General features: G+C 49.4%; 2 protein-coding genes across 19 annotated transcripts; one reads left to right on the top strand and one right to left on the bottom strand.

Annotated features, from left to right (window-relative positions):
• Positions 1–33: 33 nt before the first annotated feature.
• Positions 34–11,544, bottom strand: LOC122378850 (putative serine protease K12H4.7). 13 transcript variants are annotated; one of them, XM_043360420.1, is made up of 11 exons: positions 11,491–11,520; positions 7,636–7,773; positions 5,346–5,530; positions 4,931–5,112; positions 4,205–4,440; positions 3,722–3,860; positions 3,037–3,190; positions 2,453–2,609; positions 1,958–2,090; positions 1,430–1,599; positions 34–1,113 (listed from the first exon to the last, which is right to left on the bottom strand). In XM_043360420.1, exons 3-11 carry the CDS (start codon positions 5,526–5,528, stop codon positions 995–997), a joined length of 1,473 nt encoding a protein of 490 aa, XP_043216355.1. In that variant the 5' UTR covers positions 5,529–5,530; positions 7,636–7,773; positions 11,491–11,520; the 3' UTR covers positions 34–994. The 13 variants fall into 13 exon arrangements, with proteins under 13 accessions (XP_043216355.1, XP_043216352.1, XP_043216356.1 ...); XM_043360417.1 differs by having other exon boundaries at positions 7,612–7,773; positions 11,491–11,518; XM_043360421.1 differs by lacking the exon at positions 7,636–7,773 and having other exon boundaries at positions 11,491–11,544.
• LOC122378848 (general transcription and DNA repair factor IIH helicase subunit XPD-like) lies at positions 10,831–14,967 on the top strand. Of its 6 annotated transcripts, none has more exons than XM_043360413.1 (2): positions 10,831–10,914; positions 12,325–14,967. In XM_043360413.1, the coding sequence occupies exon 2, from the start codon at positions 12,365–12,367 to the stop codon at positions 14,678–14,680; it is 2,316 nt and encodes a 771-aa protein (XP_043216348.1). In that variant the 5' UTR covers positions 10,831–10,914; positions 12,325–12,364; the 3' UTR covers positions 14,681–14,967. The 6 variants fall into 6 exon arrangements, with proteins under 6 accessions (XP_043216348.1, XP_043216346.1, XP_043216344.1 ...); XM_043360411.1 differs by lacking the exon at positions 10,831–10,914 and adding an exon at positions 11,826–11,879; XM_043360409.1 differs by lacking the exon at positions 10,831–10,914 and adding an exon at positions 11,842–11,886.
• Positions 14,968–17,348: the final 2,381 nt, after the last annotated feature.

Genomic DNA, 17,348 nt, shown 5'->3' with positions numbered 1-17,348 from the left:
GACGAAAATCGATGCACATAGTAAACAAACATAAACTAAGCGGACGTATGTATTCCTAAAATGCCCTGACAGACCGGGTCATAATATGAATATGACCCAATGTAGCTAGAAACCAGCATGCAACACAGCGATTATCACAAATTGAATAATCTTTAGTGCCCTGGAATACATGAGGCGATACGGTAGACGTGTAAACTTGGCACAGTCGGCACCAGTTAACTCAGTGCCTTATCATGGCATTCCAACGAGTATACAAACAATAACAGTGGGCAAGGAGTGCGCAGCCCAGCAGTCCCTCGTCAGAAACCTGGTCTATCGACACACGACTGTTTCGAGTGAAGGCTGGAGCCCATCGGTAGGTGGGCGCTTTTTCCCTTCAAAAGTTTGCATCGAACGAGACAACACATTATGTGAGAGTGATTTATGATGTGGTGTCATTTATGAAGGAGTATTACAGAATATTCTGATGGCCCCATGTAATCTCATCACTTCATATCGCAGCCATGAAATCCGCATTAAAATTAAGTTCGCCTATACAAAAGACAAAGACCAGGGGTGCGGAGCCGGAGCCGTCTGAAATTTCCACGGCTCCGCATCCCTGGTTTTAACTCCAACAACTATGGACTTAAAGGCACGATTGCGGTGTGAAGCAATTATACACGATATAATATAAGTACAAAGGTTCATGGACATTGAGTTTCAAGCACAGCCAAAATTTCGCGCACTTTCCAGACAAGTGTGAAATGTAATCAACACGTAACATCAATCAGGAAATGCCTGATTATGGTGCAGCTTTCCATGCGATGTAGCAGTAAATGACCTCAGTGAATACAAGTTATCATAAGCCTATACTGTAAAATGTATGGTAGAAAATAAGCATGTTTAAACAGCCCAGTAATAAACGCCCGACCGCACACCTTACATCCGCGCCAGCTGATGTTACGGACGCCGTCTGGAGGTGCCGTCCCGATGACGTCACTGGTCGGTGCTGACGTCACTGGTCGTCCTCCTGCAGCCACCTGGCGATGAGGCGGCCGATGCGGCGGCGGGCTGCCTTCAGCTCTGGCAGGTCCTCGTCCCGCGAGGGGTACATGTTGGCGCAGTGGGCCGTTCCTGTGCAGAGGAAGGGGTGGAGTGAGTGATAGAAAGCGGGCTGAGCGGTAGAAAGCGAAATAGCAATGTATGGCAGTGCAGCAGCCAGATACGCTCAGTGGCTATTGCCTATTAAGTATTAGTGACGCATAATAGACTGGTGACTGTCTGGTGAGGCATTCGAATTAATGACAAACATATCCTGACGTGCACCTTCTTTCTCTTCTTTCTTCAGATGTCTGCAACAGTCTGCACTGTCCGATAAATACTAGTCTCGCGTCTCGGTATACTTTGAATAGAGTGGCTACACTAGAAACCAGTCTGAGCTCTGACTGACCGTTGACGTAGATGACCGGCGCGTGCCGGCTGCGGGTGGCCGTCAGACCCATGGCGTGCCACGGGTCGATGCTGCCGTTGATGAAGACCACGCGCCTCACGCGGATGCCCCGCCCGCCGTACCGCACGTTGGTGGCGGCCACAGCCGCGTCGATGAAAGACTGGTTGAACCTGCGACGGCCGAGGAGAATAAGATTGGTATAGACATACTGACTCAAATCGAACGGAATATACGCCACATGATATTCCGAGCATAAGTGACAACGAACGATGAAAACTTGGACCCGACACTTATTTTGAGCTTCGCAATATTTACACGATTTAAAATACAGTGTCCACCGAAAAAGCAAACAAAGTCGCAAAAGAGCCGAAAGAGCTACGAGGTGAACTACCACAACACATTATGCAAGTTAACACTATCGAATCCGGCCAAAGCGAGCCCATCAGTCCCAGCTCCGGACCCACCGCTATTACGCTGGCCGCCGAACGGCTCCACACCCGGATCGGCCGCTTGGCCCCCGCCACTCACTTGGTTCCATATGCGTCCATGCACTGCTGCACAGAGAAGGTCAGCGGAAAGCGGTGCCCGAATGGCTGGCCCTCGGCGTCAGATGTCTGGTACCATCCGAACTCGTTACACGTCTGGTAGATCCACTGACGCACTGAAAAGGACCGGACGGAGTCGCACACTGACTCGGTGATCACAGGGTGGAAACAGACGGCTATATGCGCATTACTATCGAACACGATTTATAAGAAAGCGTAAGTCCGGATAGTAGCTATGCAATACCGTGAAATAAATAGGTTGAACCACTATCCAGACTCCTCTTGTCACCTGTCCCTCGTCTTATCTCACTCACATCTTGTCCGTTTTCCACTTAAGAGTATCTTATCAACGCAATACGTATTACATGAATTATTTTAGCCGTGTTAGCCCATTCTCCACCCCTCCCTCTGACTGACAGTATAATTACCCTCTCCATTCAGACCTCAGTAACTATTGCCCTACACAATCCCGACTCACTGCCAGTGTTGTCCGGACTGTCGAAGCTCTCCTGCCTCATTTTGTCCATCTCCGACTTATACGTATAGTCCAGACACTTGTCGCCGCGAACTGCCATCAGCGCTGCATTGACGGCAGCCAGACGGTCCAGCGGTGAGCCGGCTCCGTCCGACATTAGCTGAGGGAGGCGAGACCGGTACAGGTCAGGAGAGTCGCTAGTTTACAGGGACGGGCTCGGTGACGGCGCATGAAAGTCGAATATCAGTAGTACGACGATATCCTGGGAAATATGAGCTGTGCACCAGCTGCAGTACGAATGGAAACAAACCAATGGTTAAGACTCATGTTGAGCTATGTGTTGATGGTACCATACCATGAACAATAAATGGAGCATTGGTGAAAAATATTGTTTTCATTTCGTAAGTCATTGTGATGTCTTGTCTTGAACAGGGAGCCGAAAATAAAGCTGCATATCAGTGTTAGTACTATCCGGAAGTAGATTAGTAGCGTCACAGATAACAGTAGTACTACTGTTATCTGTGGTAGCGTTATTTAAATTTCTAATTAATAAAGTCCGCTGGGTGATGTGCGCGTTGTTAACTGACGTGGCAGAGGGTGCTGACGGTGATGTTGGCGTCCTTGGCTCCCTCGAACTCCCGGTTATCCCGGTTGTACTGGACGGTGCCCTCGAACAGGTCGGCCAGACTCGACACCAGGCTGGAGGTGTTCAGATCCGAGGCCGCGTACGGATCGCACAGACTGCCGGGAGGGGTAGAATGGTTAGGGGCGTCACTCGGGCGGGCGGTTTATTGTGAAAAAGAGGATCAGTAGGAAGGTTAGGCTAGCGAAACCCGAGCGGTACGGTCACAGTGGCGGCTGGTTTAAAGTGGGTAAGGGAAGGTCAGCTGAGTAAGAAGCACAACTGCCGACCGGTGCAATCTGAATCGCACAGGGCACAGGCACACGTGCACGTGATAGTTTTGCCATAGCATAAGCGAGAAAGAGCTGCATGATGCATTTTAACAAGGCGAAACGGGCAAATGGTCCAATAATGCACACACCACATCGACGACACAAACAACCTGAGCTGCCAAAGTTACACACTGTTCTTCTTATTTTTTTTTTTTTTTTAATTAAATTACCATTCGACGGTGCAAAAGATAGCCCCCAATCCCGATAGCATCTAAAATAAGCAGAATAATGATCTAATTCCAGCGCCGTCAGGACTGTCTCAGCTACACCGACCTCAGCTCCCAGACTACCGGACAGACAGCCTGTGGTCCACCTCACCGGAACAGTTTTCCGAGCGGGCGCCACCGCTTCTTGTCGGCCAGCTGTTTCTCGAGTTCGGTGAACGCGGCGGCGATGTTGCTGTAGCAAGTATCGCCCGACTCGGCCTTCACCGCGTCCGAGACCACCTCCAGAAACTCTGCCGGACAGAAGAGAAACGGTGCGATGGTCAGGTGAATGGACAGATGTACAAAACTCCCTCCCCCCCCCCCCCTCCTCCCTTCAGGAACTCGTACTGCGGAGGGGTGAGACGTTATTGGATAGGTTTGCCCGGATTTTGCGGTAGACAATCTTTTTCGGTTTATTTTCAAGTTTCTATATTTCTGGCATTTCTATAAAATGCAAGATAGCATCTCAGAATTTGCACATAGAATCTTCAACGACCATAAATGACACGCCTCAGCTTCAACTGCAGTCCTCTGCAAGTCGTCGTTGTCAAAATGACCATAAACTCGTTTTAGTTTCAATTCGTTCGTCACTCACCATAGAAGTTTGTTTTGGCGACCAGCGGCGCGCTGCTGGACACTGCCGCGTGTACCATGTGCGGGTACTTGAGTCGGTACCAGGCGGCCAGACTGCCCGGGTACGAGCCGCCGAACGCCACCCATTTGGTGCCCTCGGGCAGCGCGTGCTTCTCCTCCATGGCAGCGGAGAATGTGGCCAGATCGGCCAGCGCCTGCTCCGAGCTCAGGTAGCGCAGGTTCTTCACACTCATGTCCCTGGGATGAAGAGAGCGAAAGGACACATCAAGGAGGGAGAGTGAGAAGCTAATGATCATAACACCACTCATAATCGGTTCAATAGACGAGCTGTCAATGAGATTCAAGTCATCGAATTACCTCTCAGAGAACTTATTACGCTGTGCAACGTAGAGTAAAACGACGTTTTAGTTCTTTTATGTGCACTGGTTTGTTTGTTTATTGGGGCTTAAGGGTGCGCCCATATGTACACTGGTTACTTCAGCCCACGAACAGGGAAAAAGCAGTCGCCTCCAGATCAAGACAATGAAAAACACCCATTACATGCATGAAACCTACTTGAGCAAACACAAGGTGACATCTCATCTAAAAACAAATTAACAAAAATGCCGTTTCTCAATGCTTGTGCACCTACAATGCAACTCGCCCTCTCAAGGACGTCTACCTATTCACCCGAGCCTCTCTACGACCCCAGCACCTTCCATAGCCACCCAACCCAACGTGTACTCACTCAGTGGGGTGGCTCTTGCCGTAGAACCGGTGCTCGAGCTGGAAGCACAGAGCGCCATGCTCCTCGGCGTACTCGATCCAGGAGCCGGTGACCATCCAGACTGGGCTAGCTGTACCCTCGCCGCCGATCATCAGAAACACGGGACCGCCAGGACGGTAGAACGTGTCGTTGGTGAAGTAACGCTGCGGAAAAGGGCGAGGGGATTACACGTTGGTTGTATGAAAGTTACGGTTAAGGCGCAACTGCAATAGAAAACGTTCCTTGATACATCTCAGGGTATACTAAATTGATGCCGCCTTTTTTATTGAGTTTAGAATTAGGTTGTAAATTGTAAGCGAGGATTAAGTTGTAAACTCTACTATTCATGATTGATCACGACTTTGAAACCGTCGGACCATCCACCCTGGAGACTGACCTGCTGCCAGGTGCGCAAGTCACTCGGCTGCGAGTGGTCCAGCTTCTGCGTGAACCACTGGTCCGGAGGCACAGGATAGTTGTGCACGTTCGGCGGGGGCAGCAGGAGGCCGTGGTGGCCATGACGGCGCAGCCCAGCGCCAAACTCACTCACAAGCAGCACAGTCAGAAACAACAGCAACATCTCTGCAAACAAAAACAAGAAATAGATAGGCGGTAAATACTAGAAAAAGATGGTATGGATGGTGAAAGGATGTAATGGAAGCATGCATAATGTATTTGCCGATGCGTGGGCACGAGATGTGGAAAAAGTACATTATTTTCTGGGTCAATGTGGGGAGGGAGATGTGAGGGATCTTGACACGAATCGAGTTCGGAAGGATGTTTGCTTACGAATATATAGAATACGAACGATGCATTATCACAAGCTGTTTCGGCTTTATTTTACGATAATCGAATCAAAGAATTGGCAGCTAAAGAGATGACAGCTGGAGACCTACGTTATCGGTCATTCGATACTTGAACTTGGCCGAAAGCGTAATCGGCGAGACACACTCGCAGCGACATGACTGGTGGCAGCGGATGCCCGCTGGAGGCGCTGGCGAGATGCTTGTCAGGGTTTCGGACTTCGGAGTCGAAGTCGCCCGGAGTCGTGGCAAGCAGCCAGGAGTCGGAGTCGAAGTCAGAGTCGTAGTCGGTCAAGCTGCCCCGACTCCGACTCCGGAAAGTTAACTAGAATCCACGATATCACTTTTCACTGAAAAGTGATATCACGGGACACGGATTCTGGTTAACTGAACCGGGCTGAGGCAGCGTTCATCACGCTGATGGAGCGCATTCATCGGAACCAAATCAATGAGTCCGATCTTATGCTGTCGCTTACGCAGAGCTCCAGCTCGGATCCAAAGGAGGAAGAGGAAAGGGACCTCTTTGAGAAGGAACTCGACCGGCTGGAGAAGAGCCGGCAGGTGGGCAAACGGTCAACGCGCCCCATCCCCCTCCCCCCCAGGACGTTGTCAACGATCTCAAGAACCTGGGTCCCAGACTGGAAAACATCCATACACTACGCCGGACGCCCGTGAGACCGGACGCCGGAATTCGGCGCAGGCAATTTTACGCTGAAATTTTTGTGATTTGCGCCAAAAGTTAGGTGGCCATTTGTGCGAAAATTAAGCCCTTTAAAGCACATGTGCACATCTACCGATCAAGGCCATATGAACCAGACAGTGTTCGAGGGCCTTGTACGCTCTCCCATGTTTGAGCGTCCGAATGATTTTTTTTTTCCATGGAAACCCAATGCCTCAATAGTCTTAGCGCACTCTAGCTTCATGCCGTAAAACAAAGCTGGAGCCGTGAGTTCCGGGGCCACAAATTTGTGCCGATGTTAATATCGGCGGAGCAGTGTGTTCGAGGCTGGCGGGAGTCAGCGAGGGCCGGGCAGCGGAACAGCATGTGCTCCGGCACATCACCCTCTTCTCGGCACACGGCGCAGAGCGCCGCGGGGCACCGCTTGTCTGAGCACTGCTGGCACGCCGCGGAGTGGAGACAGCCGATTCGGTGCCGTATTGGAGCGAGCGGCCCCAGTGGCCCGCCCTCATCTGATGCACCGAAACGGCATCCTCTCGGTCCTCTCCGGGGATAGGGAGCGGCGGCGTGCTCACGAGGAGTGGCTTGAATAGTGATTCTGAGCAGTTGTCGCGCTCTGCGCCGCACAGTGCGATGCGAGGCCGCACAGTGAACCGCCCTGGTCAGCGAGTGGGCGTTTGAGGCCAGGTCGTCCGCGCTCTCATTCCCCTCCATACCGCAGTGGGCAGGAACCCACTGCGGTATTGCTTAACGACGCTTGGCAATGTTCAACAAGGTATTTCTTACCTATCTCCACACCGAGGGTTGAGGCCTCACCTGGGCGGCCGCTTCTCCGCTGAGTTCGAGCGGCTCACCAGTTCGAGCACACGACGACCGGGGCGGGGACGTCTCGTCCCGAAACCTCTCCAGAGCCGCCCGCGGGGCGAATCTGCTGCTAGATTGACCAGCGTACCGCATAAATTCGGTGATCGTATTTCGCCAAAAAAAAAATATGCGACCGCCCTGCGCCGAAAAATTCGTCCGCCGCCATGCGCTGAATTTGGCGCATGCACCGGACGCCGGACGTGCGCTGAAATTTTTAGCGCAATCCCGCCACTACGCCGGACATATTTGGCATAACATGTATTTTTTCCAGTCTGGCCTGGGTCGACTGAATGACCGAGATGTATGGGACACCATACCATCCTACCCTGCTGCCATGCAGCCTTGTACTCCTTGCGCTGCTGGTGACCCAAGTCAGCGTCAAGGGGCTCTTCTCAGCGATGAGACAGCAGCCCGGCTCAAGCAGAATGCTGTTGACGCAATTCTGCTGCTGCGTACAAATTGGTGATCTGGCCGACAGTCTAAGGGCCTGTTCCAGCGCCTCCAGTAGAAATTCTTGACTGGAGGCTCTACCAGAGGTTTCACTGGAGGCGCTGGAACGCAATCTGGAGATTTCTGGAGATTGGCATCACAGATACCAAAAGAATGGCCATTGTCCTCTCTTAAAACGCAAAATTTGTTTTCAATTTTATTATGAAAGATTTACAAAATCATAGCAATGTAATTTTCTTTACATTTAAGTTGTAAAATAATCAGTCAAAAGTCCTTTGTTTACATTCGTGATTGTCACATGTGCGCCATAATTGTAGACCAGAGCCTCCAGAGAAATTTGGACCTCTCAACTCTCTGGAGGCTACTGGAGGTTTCTGGAGCTTTGGCGAGAGCTTTCTGGAGCTTTCTCAGTCGGTGACACACCAGGGAAATAAGCTAAAATTAGAGCGCTCTATTTATTGCTTCCGCTACTTCACCGTCTCCCATAGGGTCCTGTGTTGAGCTGGTGTCGAGGCTCTAAAAATGACGCCGATTTTTGCACCCATCTCACGAAAACCGCTCGGACCGCCTGGAAACTAATTGTTCCGCTCTAAAAATTTCATGATCGACGGGAAAATGAACGAGGAAAAGATTGGTCCTGAAATAATTCTGAACTCTCTGTAGAACATATCGAAATATGGCTGCAAACTAGGAGCATGTCAAAATCGACAAAACAATACAAATAAACTTACTGGGATTTTTTTATTTTCCATGCATCTGTGTATGAAATCAGTCGGTTTTTCGGAAAGAGCATCTTCTGTTTAATAAATAATTCCACAATTGCAATCGAGAAAAAAAAATATTTCTGCTGTGACAGCAGTTTTGGCATTGTGCCAGTAGTGTGGCGTGCGCGGTGCTGCGTGGTCGTCGGGACGGAGTTGTGAGTATTTTCGGTGTTTTAAATGGTTGATGTCCATTTGAACCAGCTTTATATTATTTCCTACAAATTTTTGCATCAAATTATTGCTTTGAAAGACCATTGAAACCCCTTATCTCTTCATGAAACACGATCAAATCATCGTCGACGAAAATGGCGCGGGACCCCATGTGCGTTCCGATCGAAATAAATCGTAAATTAAATAATATTCGATGATAAGTATCATATTCTAGCGACACATTTTCATAAAATAAGGCATAAACTTTGCAAGGAAGTCAACATTGGATAATTTGATTCTTATTTTGCTCACATATCCTTGTGTAGTCAAATGGCTCAATTGTTAGATAAATGTAAGCATATGTTTTGGCTTGATGTTTGCTGTGAAACCACCCAGCCACTTGCTGGTTGAGTGGTTTTCTGATAAGTACCTGATAATCATTTCTCCTTTTCCTTAAAAGAAACAAATTCTTTTCAAAGTAATCCATTTTTAGGAATGGCGACTTGCTCATTGACATTTCATGTTCTTGTTTTGTTATTGCTGGCAGTATTTTGATACAATAATGCAATATGAATTTTTTGCAATAATAAAACCTAAGACAAACCTAGTTAATGCGTCAATCAAACACCCAACAGAAAGATTGTGAGTCCTTGTGACGTGAAGTAGAATATTCTATGAATGTGTTATATAGAATATGCCAAATTTTAACTTAATTTATTATTTGATACTGATAGCTGAGCATGTGAATTATGCCACAATATAATTTCATTTTCTGGTTTTGAAATATTTTACTTCAACAAATGTAATATACATGGAATACATGTTGTTATGTTATGTTAAAAGTTTAATAACAGCAAACAGAAGGGGCTGTTTCAGCAGATAATGTTTGTACCTTATGCATTACCTTTCTTTTCTGCAGGACCATGCTTCCGCTGGGTGGTCGACATTTGCCTCTTGAAGAAGTTGAGCAACATGAAGACCACCAGATGAGGTGTCTGCAGTTCATGTGGAACTCTGCAGACTACAAGTGTTATGCCAACCACAACCAAAGTGCTGTGATCATGGAGGCATGAACCTCATGACAACACTTCAGATTTGCAGTTGTACCAAAGTGTGATTCAAACCACCTGTGGCATCTCACTCAATGTGTGAACAGTGTGATCATTGTGCAGCTTGTTCAGCTGCAACTAAGACATTTATTAGTGACTTGTTTTGCAATTAGCCACCAAAAGCATTTTGGGCTGGCTGCTGTAATTTGTTGTGCACTGCGCAATAGTGGTAGTGTTTTGTCACTTGTCAAGTTGTCAGTTGGGCATGTTGCATGTTTCTCTTCCCTCGGCCCTCATTATCAGTTAAGTGGTGAATTGGCATCACTCAGTCTCCCCAGATCTCCATTGACTGTCTGTCAACCACCTAACTTGAGATGGTATTTGCTAATAGTGTCAGAAAAGAAGTGATTGTAGACATTTTTAGGAATATGAGCTCCGTTTCATGCGTGTTGCATTGGTCATTTTGTCACTTGTCCCATAGTGTAATAAATGGAAACTGTTGTTCCCTTTTCAAGGTTCACGCGGATGCAGAAAGCGTTGGGCCTAATTATTAAACGCACCCTTCTATCAGCGACGCACGAAATCGACAAATATCATCCTTTTTAGAGCAGGAGGAAACGAAAACTTGTGAACATAGCTGTACCTACAACAGTGCATAAGGAATTGGAATTCTGGGAGTTTTTGAAATTCGGAGAAACTCAAGTTGTCGACAGGTATGCCCCCTTGTACGTCAAAGACCGCCTAAAAAACAAACGTCTACAAATGAAGGCAGTATTCGTATGTTCGTTGTAATTGCAGCAGCCTAACAACATGCATTGCGGTCCGATGGCGAATTACACTCGTGCTAAAAAAACTATGCCGGTAACTGCCAACGTACTTAGGTCGTAGGTGAGGAGAGGAAGGGTTATGTCAAATGTCAACATCAAAGAAATGGCTTCATCTGAGCTGTGCCTATTGTACATAATTCAACCAATCTATGCATTTCGTTTCTTGCAATCTACTCATGCTTTCACTCCAGCTTCAGAGTAATCATCCCATAGGTATTGTACTATTGATTTCTATGGCAGTTCGCAATTGCTAGCCACGTCTCATCTCAGTTTGGTGGCCCCGCATCGGCCCACTCGGCCGCTCTAAAATTGACTTACGGAGGAGGATGGTGGCTTTTATTTTAGCTTCTCCGCTGACTGCGGGGAGCGCCGTCGCCGAGGTAGGAGCAACAATTAGCTTATGTTTGAGACTAATTTCCACGCTTAATTAACATTTTAATGTTATTTTAATTAATTCATGTTAATCTTTGACGCATTCTCTTTCTATTGATACCATCCACCGGTCTGAGAATTACTGCCTTGCTGCGTAAGGGCCGATAAAAGATCACGCTTTTAGGGGTATCTCTTCAACATGGGGCAGGAGCAATAAATAGAGCGCTCTAATTTTAGCTTATTTCCCTGGTATGTCACCAACTGTTCTGGAGGCGCTGGAACGCTCTCTGGAGGATTCTAGAGCTTTCTGGAGCTTTCTGGAGGTTTCTGGAGGCGCTGGAACAGGCCCTAAGGCCGGAAGGCATGAAAAGAAAATCATGAGTCATTAACATTATGTTTACCGTATTACGTTAGTTGTAAGTTGTGACTAGAAGCTGCTCTATTTTATTTCGTTAACAAAGTGTCACTTTCAACGAAAACGCTACCGGTGACGCCAGGGTTACCGAATACCGATACCCCCGTAGTATACCGCAATCATCCAGCAAGACCCAAAAAATAATCAGTGTAAATATAAAAAGTGGAACCTTCAAAACAATATTCCCACGACTTTAGCGCGTGTATATTTTCTCAATGCGCGAGTGTCGTATCATAAAAGAGGAATTAAAACAACACTAAAACACAGCAGATGTTAGACAGTTGTTGCGTAGGCAGTCAGGCTGCTTATAAGTCGGTTGTGAAGTGAGAGTAGGCATATTTTCATTGAAAATTTGTCTTGGTTCAAATATAAAAGGTCATCTGTTAGGATATAGTCAGGTAGCATTTTGTTTTGGTCTAGAAGGGGCTTTATTTTATGTCATATTTTTGTAGACAACTTTACTGTATTTTTGTTGAAAAATCAAGTTGTAAATCTGCCGCTTCTGATACGTTTGCGGCGCAAACATCAGAAACCGCATGCTCAATCAGTGCGCGTATGGTAAAGGGTATAAGGGCGTCCGCGCGTATGTATAAATAATACGGTGTGGATATCGTAATTCCTAAGCGTATAATCTGTCACTATATCGAACATAAGCATTGATTTCAGTACCTATTTTCGTAAAAGTTTTCATTTTTTTCATCGAGAAGCAGTTTCGGACTACATAATTTTTTGTTTGAATTTGACTGGTGAAGGTCTGAAATCAATGTTTCAGGTCAAGGTATACACGCAAGGCTATTGGATCAGAGAGATTCCACAAATAAAACCAGACATTTAGACCCTGGATATGACACAGGAGCATGAGAAATGATTATATTGATATGGTTGATCAATATGGCCTCTGATAAAATCAACATAACTTCTAGTATATTACATTTATTATGTGTTTTGATTTTTCAGACTGTGTCAGTGTGTGCGACATTTTAGACGTGTTTTATGTTTTCAGACTGATGTATCCGTAATCTGGAAGACTGCAGTTTTTCACCATGAGGCTAAATGTGGATGGCCTCCTTGTTTACTTTCCATATGATTACATTTATCCAGAACAGTTTTCATACATGCTTGAACTGAAAAAAGGATTGGATGCAAAGGGCCACCTGGTGCTGGAGATGCCCTCTGGCACGGGGAAGACCATCTCGCTGCTCTCTCTGATCGTGTCCTACATGCTGGAGAGGCCACTAGAAATCACCAAGCTGGTGTACTGTTCGCGCACAGTACCTGAGATCGAGAAGGTGCTGGAGGAGCTGGCAAAGCTGAACCGCTTCATCGAAAAGCAGACCGGGCAGAAAACCAAACTGGTTGGACTGGCAGTCAGCTCGAGGAAAAACCTGTGCATTCACCCGGAAGTCAGCCAGGAGCGCGAGGGGAAGGTGGTGGACTCGCGCTGCTATGGCCTCACGGCTGGCTATGTGCGCGCGCGCGCCGCTCGGGCTGACACGGCCGCTGGAGACGGTGACGGCGCCGATCCGGTCCCCACCTGTCAGTTCTTCGAGCAGCTGGAGGAGAGTGGCCGCGACGCCACGCTGCAGGCCGGCATCTACAGCCTGGACGATCTCAAACACTACGGTCGCGAGCGCGGTTGGTGCCCATACTTTGTGGCGCGTCGCGCCATTCAGCAAGCCAACATCATCGTGTACAGCTACCACTACCTGCTGGACCCGAAGATCGCCGAGGTGGTCTCCAAGGAGATTGTCCAGTCCAGCGTAGTCGTGTTCGACGAGGCGCACAACATCGATAACGTGTGCATCGACAGCATGAGTGTACACATCAACAAACGTATGTTGGAGAGATGCTCCAACAACATCAGCGCCATGGAGAAGCGGATAGCCAATCTGAAGGAGACGGACGCCGCCCGGCTACAGGACGAGTACCAGCGCATGGTCGACGGCCTCAGGGACGCTCAGATGAAGAGGGAAAACAACCAACTTCTGGCGAACCCCGTCCTGCCCGACCAGATCCTGCAAGAGGCCGTTCCGGGAAACATTCGCACGGCGGAGCATTTCCTCAACTTTATGAAGCGGCTCGTTGAGTATCTGAAGATGCGGCTGCGCGTGCAGCATGTGGTGCAGGAGTCGCCTGCCGGCTTTCTCAAAGACATCTTCAACAAAATCTGTGTTGATCGCAAACCACTCAGGTTCTGTGCAGAGCGTCTGACGTCCATGATCCGCACGCTGGAGCTCACTGACATGGCCGACCTGTCTCCTCTCGTGCTCGTCTCCCACTTCGCCACGCTGGTCAGCACATACACCAAGGGCTTTACCATCATCGTCGAGCCTTCCGACGACAAGACGCCCAACGTCTACAACCCGATCCTGTACTTCAGGTGTCTGGACTCGTCGCTGGCCATCAAGCCAGTGTTTGAGCGGTACCAGTCGGTGGTGATCACGTCTGGCACGCTGTCGCCGCTGGACATGTACCCTAAGATCCTGGACTTTCATCCGGTCATCATCACCAGCTTCACGATGACCCTGGCGCGCCCGTGCATCCTGCCCATGATTGTCACCAAGGGCAACGACCAAGTGACGATCTCGTCCAAGTTCGAGTCTCGCGAGGATCCGGCCGTGATCCGAAACTATGGCAACCTGTTGGTGGACATGGTTACGGCCGTACCCGACGGCGTGGTGTGTTTCTTCACCTCCTACATGTACATGGAGAGCGTGGTCTCCAGCTGGTACGACCAGGGCATCATCACCCAGCTGCAGAAGCACAAGCTGCTCTTCATCGAGACCCAGGACGCGGCCGAGACCAGTTTGGCGCTCCTGAACTACATCCAGGCTTGTGAAAATGGTCGGGGTGCCGTACTGCTCTCGGTGGCGCGCGGGAAGGTCAGCGAAGGAGTCGACTTCGACCATCACCTGGGCCGGTGTGTGCTCATGTTCGGCATCCCATACATGTACACCCAGTCGCGCATTCTCAAAGCGCGTCTCGAGTACCTGCGGGACACATTTCAGATCCGCGAGAACGACTTTCTGACGTTCGACGCCGTGCGGCACGCCTCGCAGTGCGTGGGCCGAGCCATGCGAGGCAAAACCGACTACGGCATCATGGTGTTCGCTGACAAGCGGTTCCAGCGTTCTGACAAGCGAACCAAGCTGCCTCTCTGGATTCAGGAGCACCTCAAGGACTCCATGTGTAACCTGAGCACAGAGGAGGCCGTCCAGATCAGCAAGCGGTGGTTGAGGCGGATGGCGCAGCCGTTCAGTCGTCAGGACCAGCTGGGTATCTCACTCCTGACACTGCAGCAGCTCCAGTCGGAGGAAATGCAGAACAAGATGCGCGAGCGGGTCACCCATCGGATATAGGCGTCCGGTGACGGGTGTGCTCCCCTCGGCCGGCGCCAGTGGTCTGGCGTGGTCTCATCAGTCACCTGACGGCTCAAACAGCCGCCTGACGTGACCGAGCCGTGTTGGGCCCAACGCGCTCCTATCTGACTGCGGATGCTCCTGGTATCGCGTCAGTGTGTACCGGTGGCGCCCATGATCGCTGTATGGGGCTCGACCGGTCTTATACGGCCTAGAAAATGTGATTTTGTACATGTTTTATATTCATGCAGCCTGTTACGAACTTTGCAATAAAGTTCATTTCATAAGTGTGCCTATGTTACTGAGGGAACCGAGCTGACGACAGGCTTGACTTTGTGTTCAATTATTTCCCTCGGTAGGTATCATGGAGAAGTTAATAGTTCTTTTTTTAGCTACTTGGAATCTTCCATTACCGTTCCACACTTTACGGGGGGACTCGGGAGGGGTATTGCTGTCCGTAGATTAACAAAATGTACCCGAGATATTAATTTGATACAACTTGTGAACGTTCTTTATCGAACTTTTCGAACAAACGATCGGGTCTCCCGTCTCAGAACGAACAAAACGTGCGAACGAACCGTTTGCTCCAGCTCTTTTCGAACGAACGAAACTACCTACTAGCAATGGTCGGAATAGTCGGGGCGACCATTTAGGTGCCGTTGGGGTCGTGGCCTGACCTCATGTGATCCATTTAGGTGACGATATTAAGGTCGCGCATCTTGATTGGCGTAGGCAAGGTGTAGGAACCATTTTTATTTTTGTAAGGGGAAAACTAATTAGTGTGTCCAACTAAGATGCAGCGTGGTATGCCTCAACAAATACCCGCACTTGGGGAGCACTCGATGCAAGTTCCAGACAGGGACTGATAGCTCGCTGAAACTCCACTGGTCCACGGGAGTCGTTGCCCAATCATCCCCGCTGAGAATGGACCCGGCTGAAACCGTCTGGAGGGAGCCGCTGGTGCTGTTGGCCACGCCCACGAGAGCGGGTGGTGATCCGGTGCCCCTCGACACTGACACGGCACCTGCTTCGCGGTAATGGCGACCTGTGCACCTCTCGAGGAGACGACGATAGTGCGACTGCGGACCACGAAACGTCAGGGGTTATACACTCGAATTAGGTTGGACACGCTGGGATCTCCAGATCCGTGTCTCAGAGGGGTGGCGATCGGTACCATCCGCGCTGGATCTCTCAGATCCACTGACCGTCACTGACCAGCATACAACAGCGAAGCCTGAATTGTCCTCGGCGAGCCCAGCCATCACATTCCCACGCCAGTGTCTGACTTTTACACCGGCTTGTTTTAGGATGCCTACCGAAGCGATTATACATTCGCTACCTTATAGGACTAAAATCAATTCTCCTAGCCCACCGATCCATTTCTTTTTCACTCAAGCAAGACAGTCAAATCCTTCTCCTTCGAGCCATTAACCCGCTGATCCGGACTGGCAACGGGCGACCTTCATCCGACGTGAAAAGCTCCTCAGGATGAGGAGCAGGCTCACTGGCGGTCGGGTGACCGTTTGCGCGGCGCCCGTGGCTCGCGTCCATCGAGACGGGCTCAGCCCCGGCGGTGCACCAGGCTGGTCTTCCAGACCAATGTCTAGGTACTCCTCATTCTCGTCATCCTTCCGACTCTGAAAATGTTTCATTGGACGGAAATGACCTAACCCTATAAATCACACAGTCACAGACTAATAACTGCAAATTGTCCGTAGGCCTATAAACTGGTGCATAGGTATAACCAGAGCTGGGCATTGCGCAACTTAAGTCCGCAACTCCGCAACTCCGCAACTTGCGGACTACCCTCTTGGTAGCGGAGTTACGGATCGGCTACCGAGCCCAAAAAAGTTGCGGAGTTGCGAGTTGCGGAAGCGAAAAATTCTAAAGCGCAACCGCTACCGGGGCCGCCACCGCTGGTGGGGGCGTCACTGTACTCTGCACTCCATTGCACACTGCACGTGTTTCCAGGCTAGTTTTTGAAGCTGATTTCGAATTTAATGACCGTTTGAACATTTACGAAGTAGTTTTAGTGCCTTAGTAACATGTTACGAGGCTTTCAGTGGTGGTTGACACTGGATAGGCGGTAGGACGCCTACTGGTTGACCTGACCTGACCTGACCCGACCAGGCCCAAATGCATGAAGACGTCATCTTTGATCAAAACCAACATGAAATTTGTTATCAGCCCCCCCCAAAAAAAAACATAAAAGCTTCACTTTACGAAGTTCTAGCAGGTCCGATTTTCGCGACTTTTGGGTCATTGACCTGGCCTGGAAGGTCAACCAATGACCTATGACCTTAAAATTGGGTATCATCGGCTTCCTCTCGTCACGGGCAACACGCTCGTTTTTTTTTCCGCGAAGAGCTCTAGCTCGATCAGGGGTCGAACGGCAGGGGGGGAGGGGGTCCAACCGACGTACACGTTAGACGCTGTAAAACACCGCACACAGCGAGGGTTAAGTCAAATGTTATGGTCGCCAGCACGGGGCCGGGGGCGGGGGGGGGGGGTGTTTGGATACCCCTCCGTAAGGTTTTCCGCAAATATATAAAAAAGGCGGCGACAGCGCGGCTGTTTTCGACACTGCTATTAACACATCCTTTCCACACATTGTATCAACATGTCAGACCCAGGTCACCTCAGGTCAGGTCACCAGGTCAAGTCAAGG

The sequence above is a fragment of the Amphibalanus amphitrite genome, unplaced genomic scaffold, assembly GCF_019059575.1.
Source record: "Amphibalanus amphitrite isolate SeventyFive unplaced genomic scaffold, NRLGWU_Aamphi_draft 000066F_arrow, whole genome shotgun sequence".
In the NCBI taxonomy this organism is placed as follows: Eukaryota; Metazoa; Arthropoda; class Thecostraca; order Balanomorpha; family Balanidae; genus Amphibalanus; species Amphibalanus amphitrite.
This window is presented reverse-complemented; position numbering and strand designations above follow the sequence as displayed.

Bases quoted from the DNA above. Each gene is read 5' to 3' on its own strand.
- LOC122378848 (XM_043360413.1), top strand. From the start codon at position 12,365: ATGAGGCTAAATGTGGATGGCCTCCTTGTTTACTTTCCATATGATTAC.
- LOC122378850 (XM_043360415.1), bottom strand. The intron at 4,441-4,930 runs GTGAGTACACGT...TCTTCATCCCAG, and splicing joins GGCAAGAGCCACCCCACTGA to GGACATGAGTGTGAAGAACC. The intron at 1,114-1,429 runs GTCAGTCAGAGC...TCCTCTGCACAG, and splicing joins GCCGGTCATCTACGTCAACG to GAACGGCCCACTGCGCCAAC.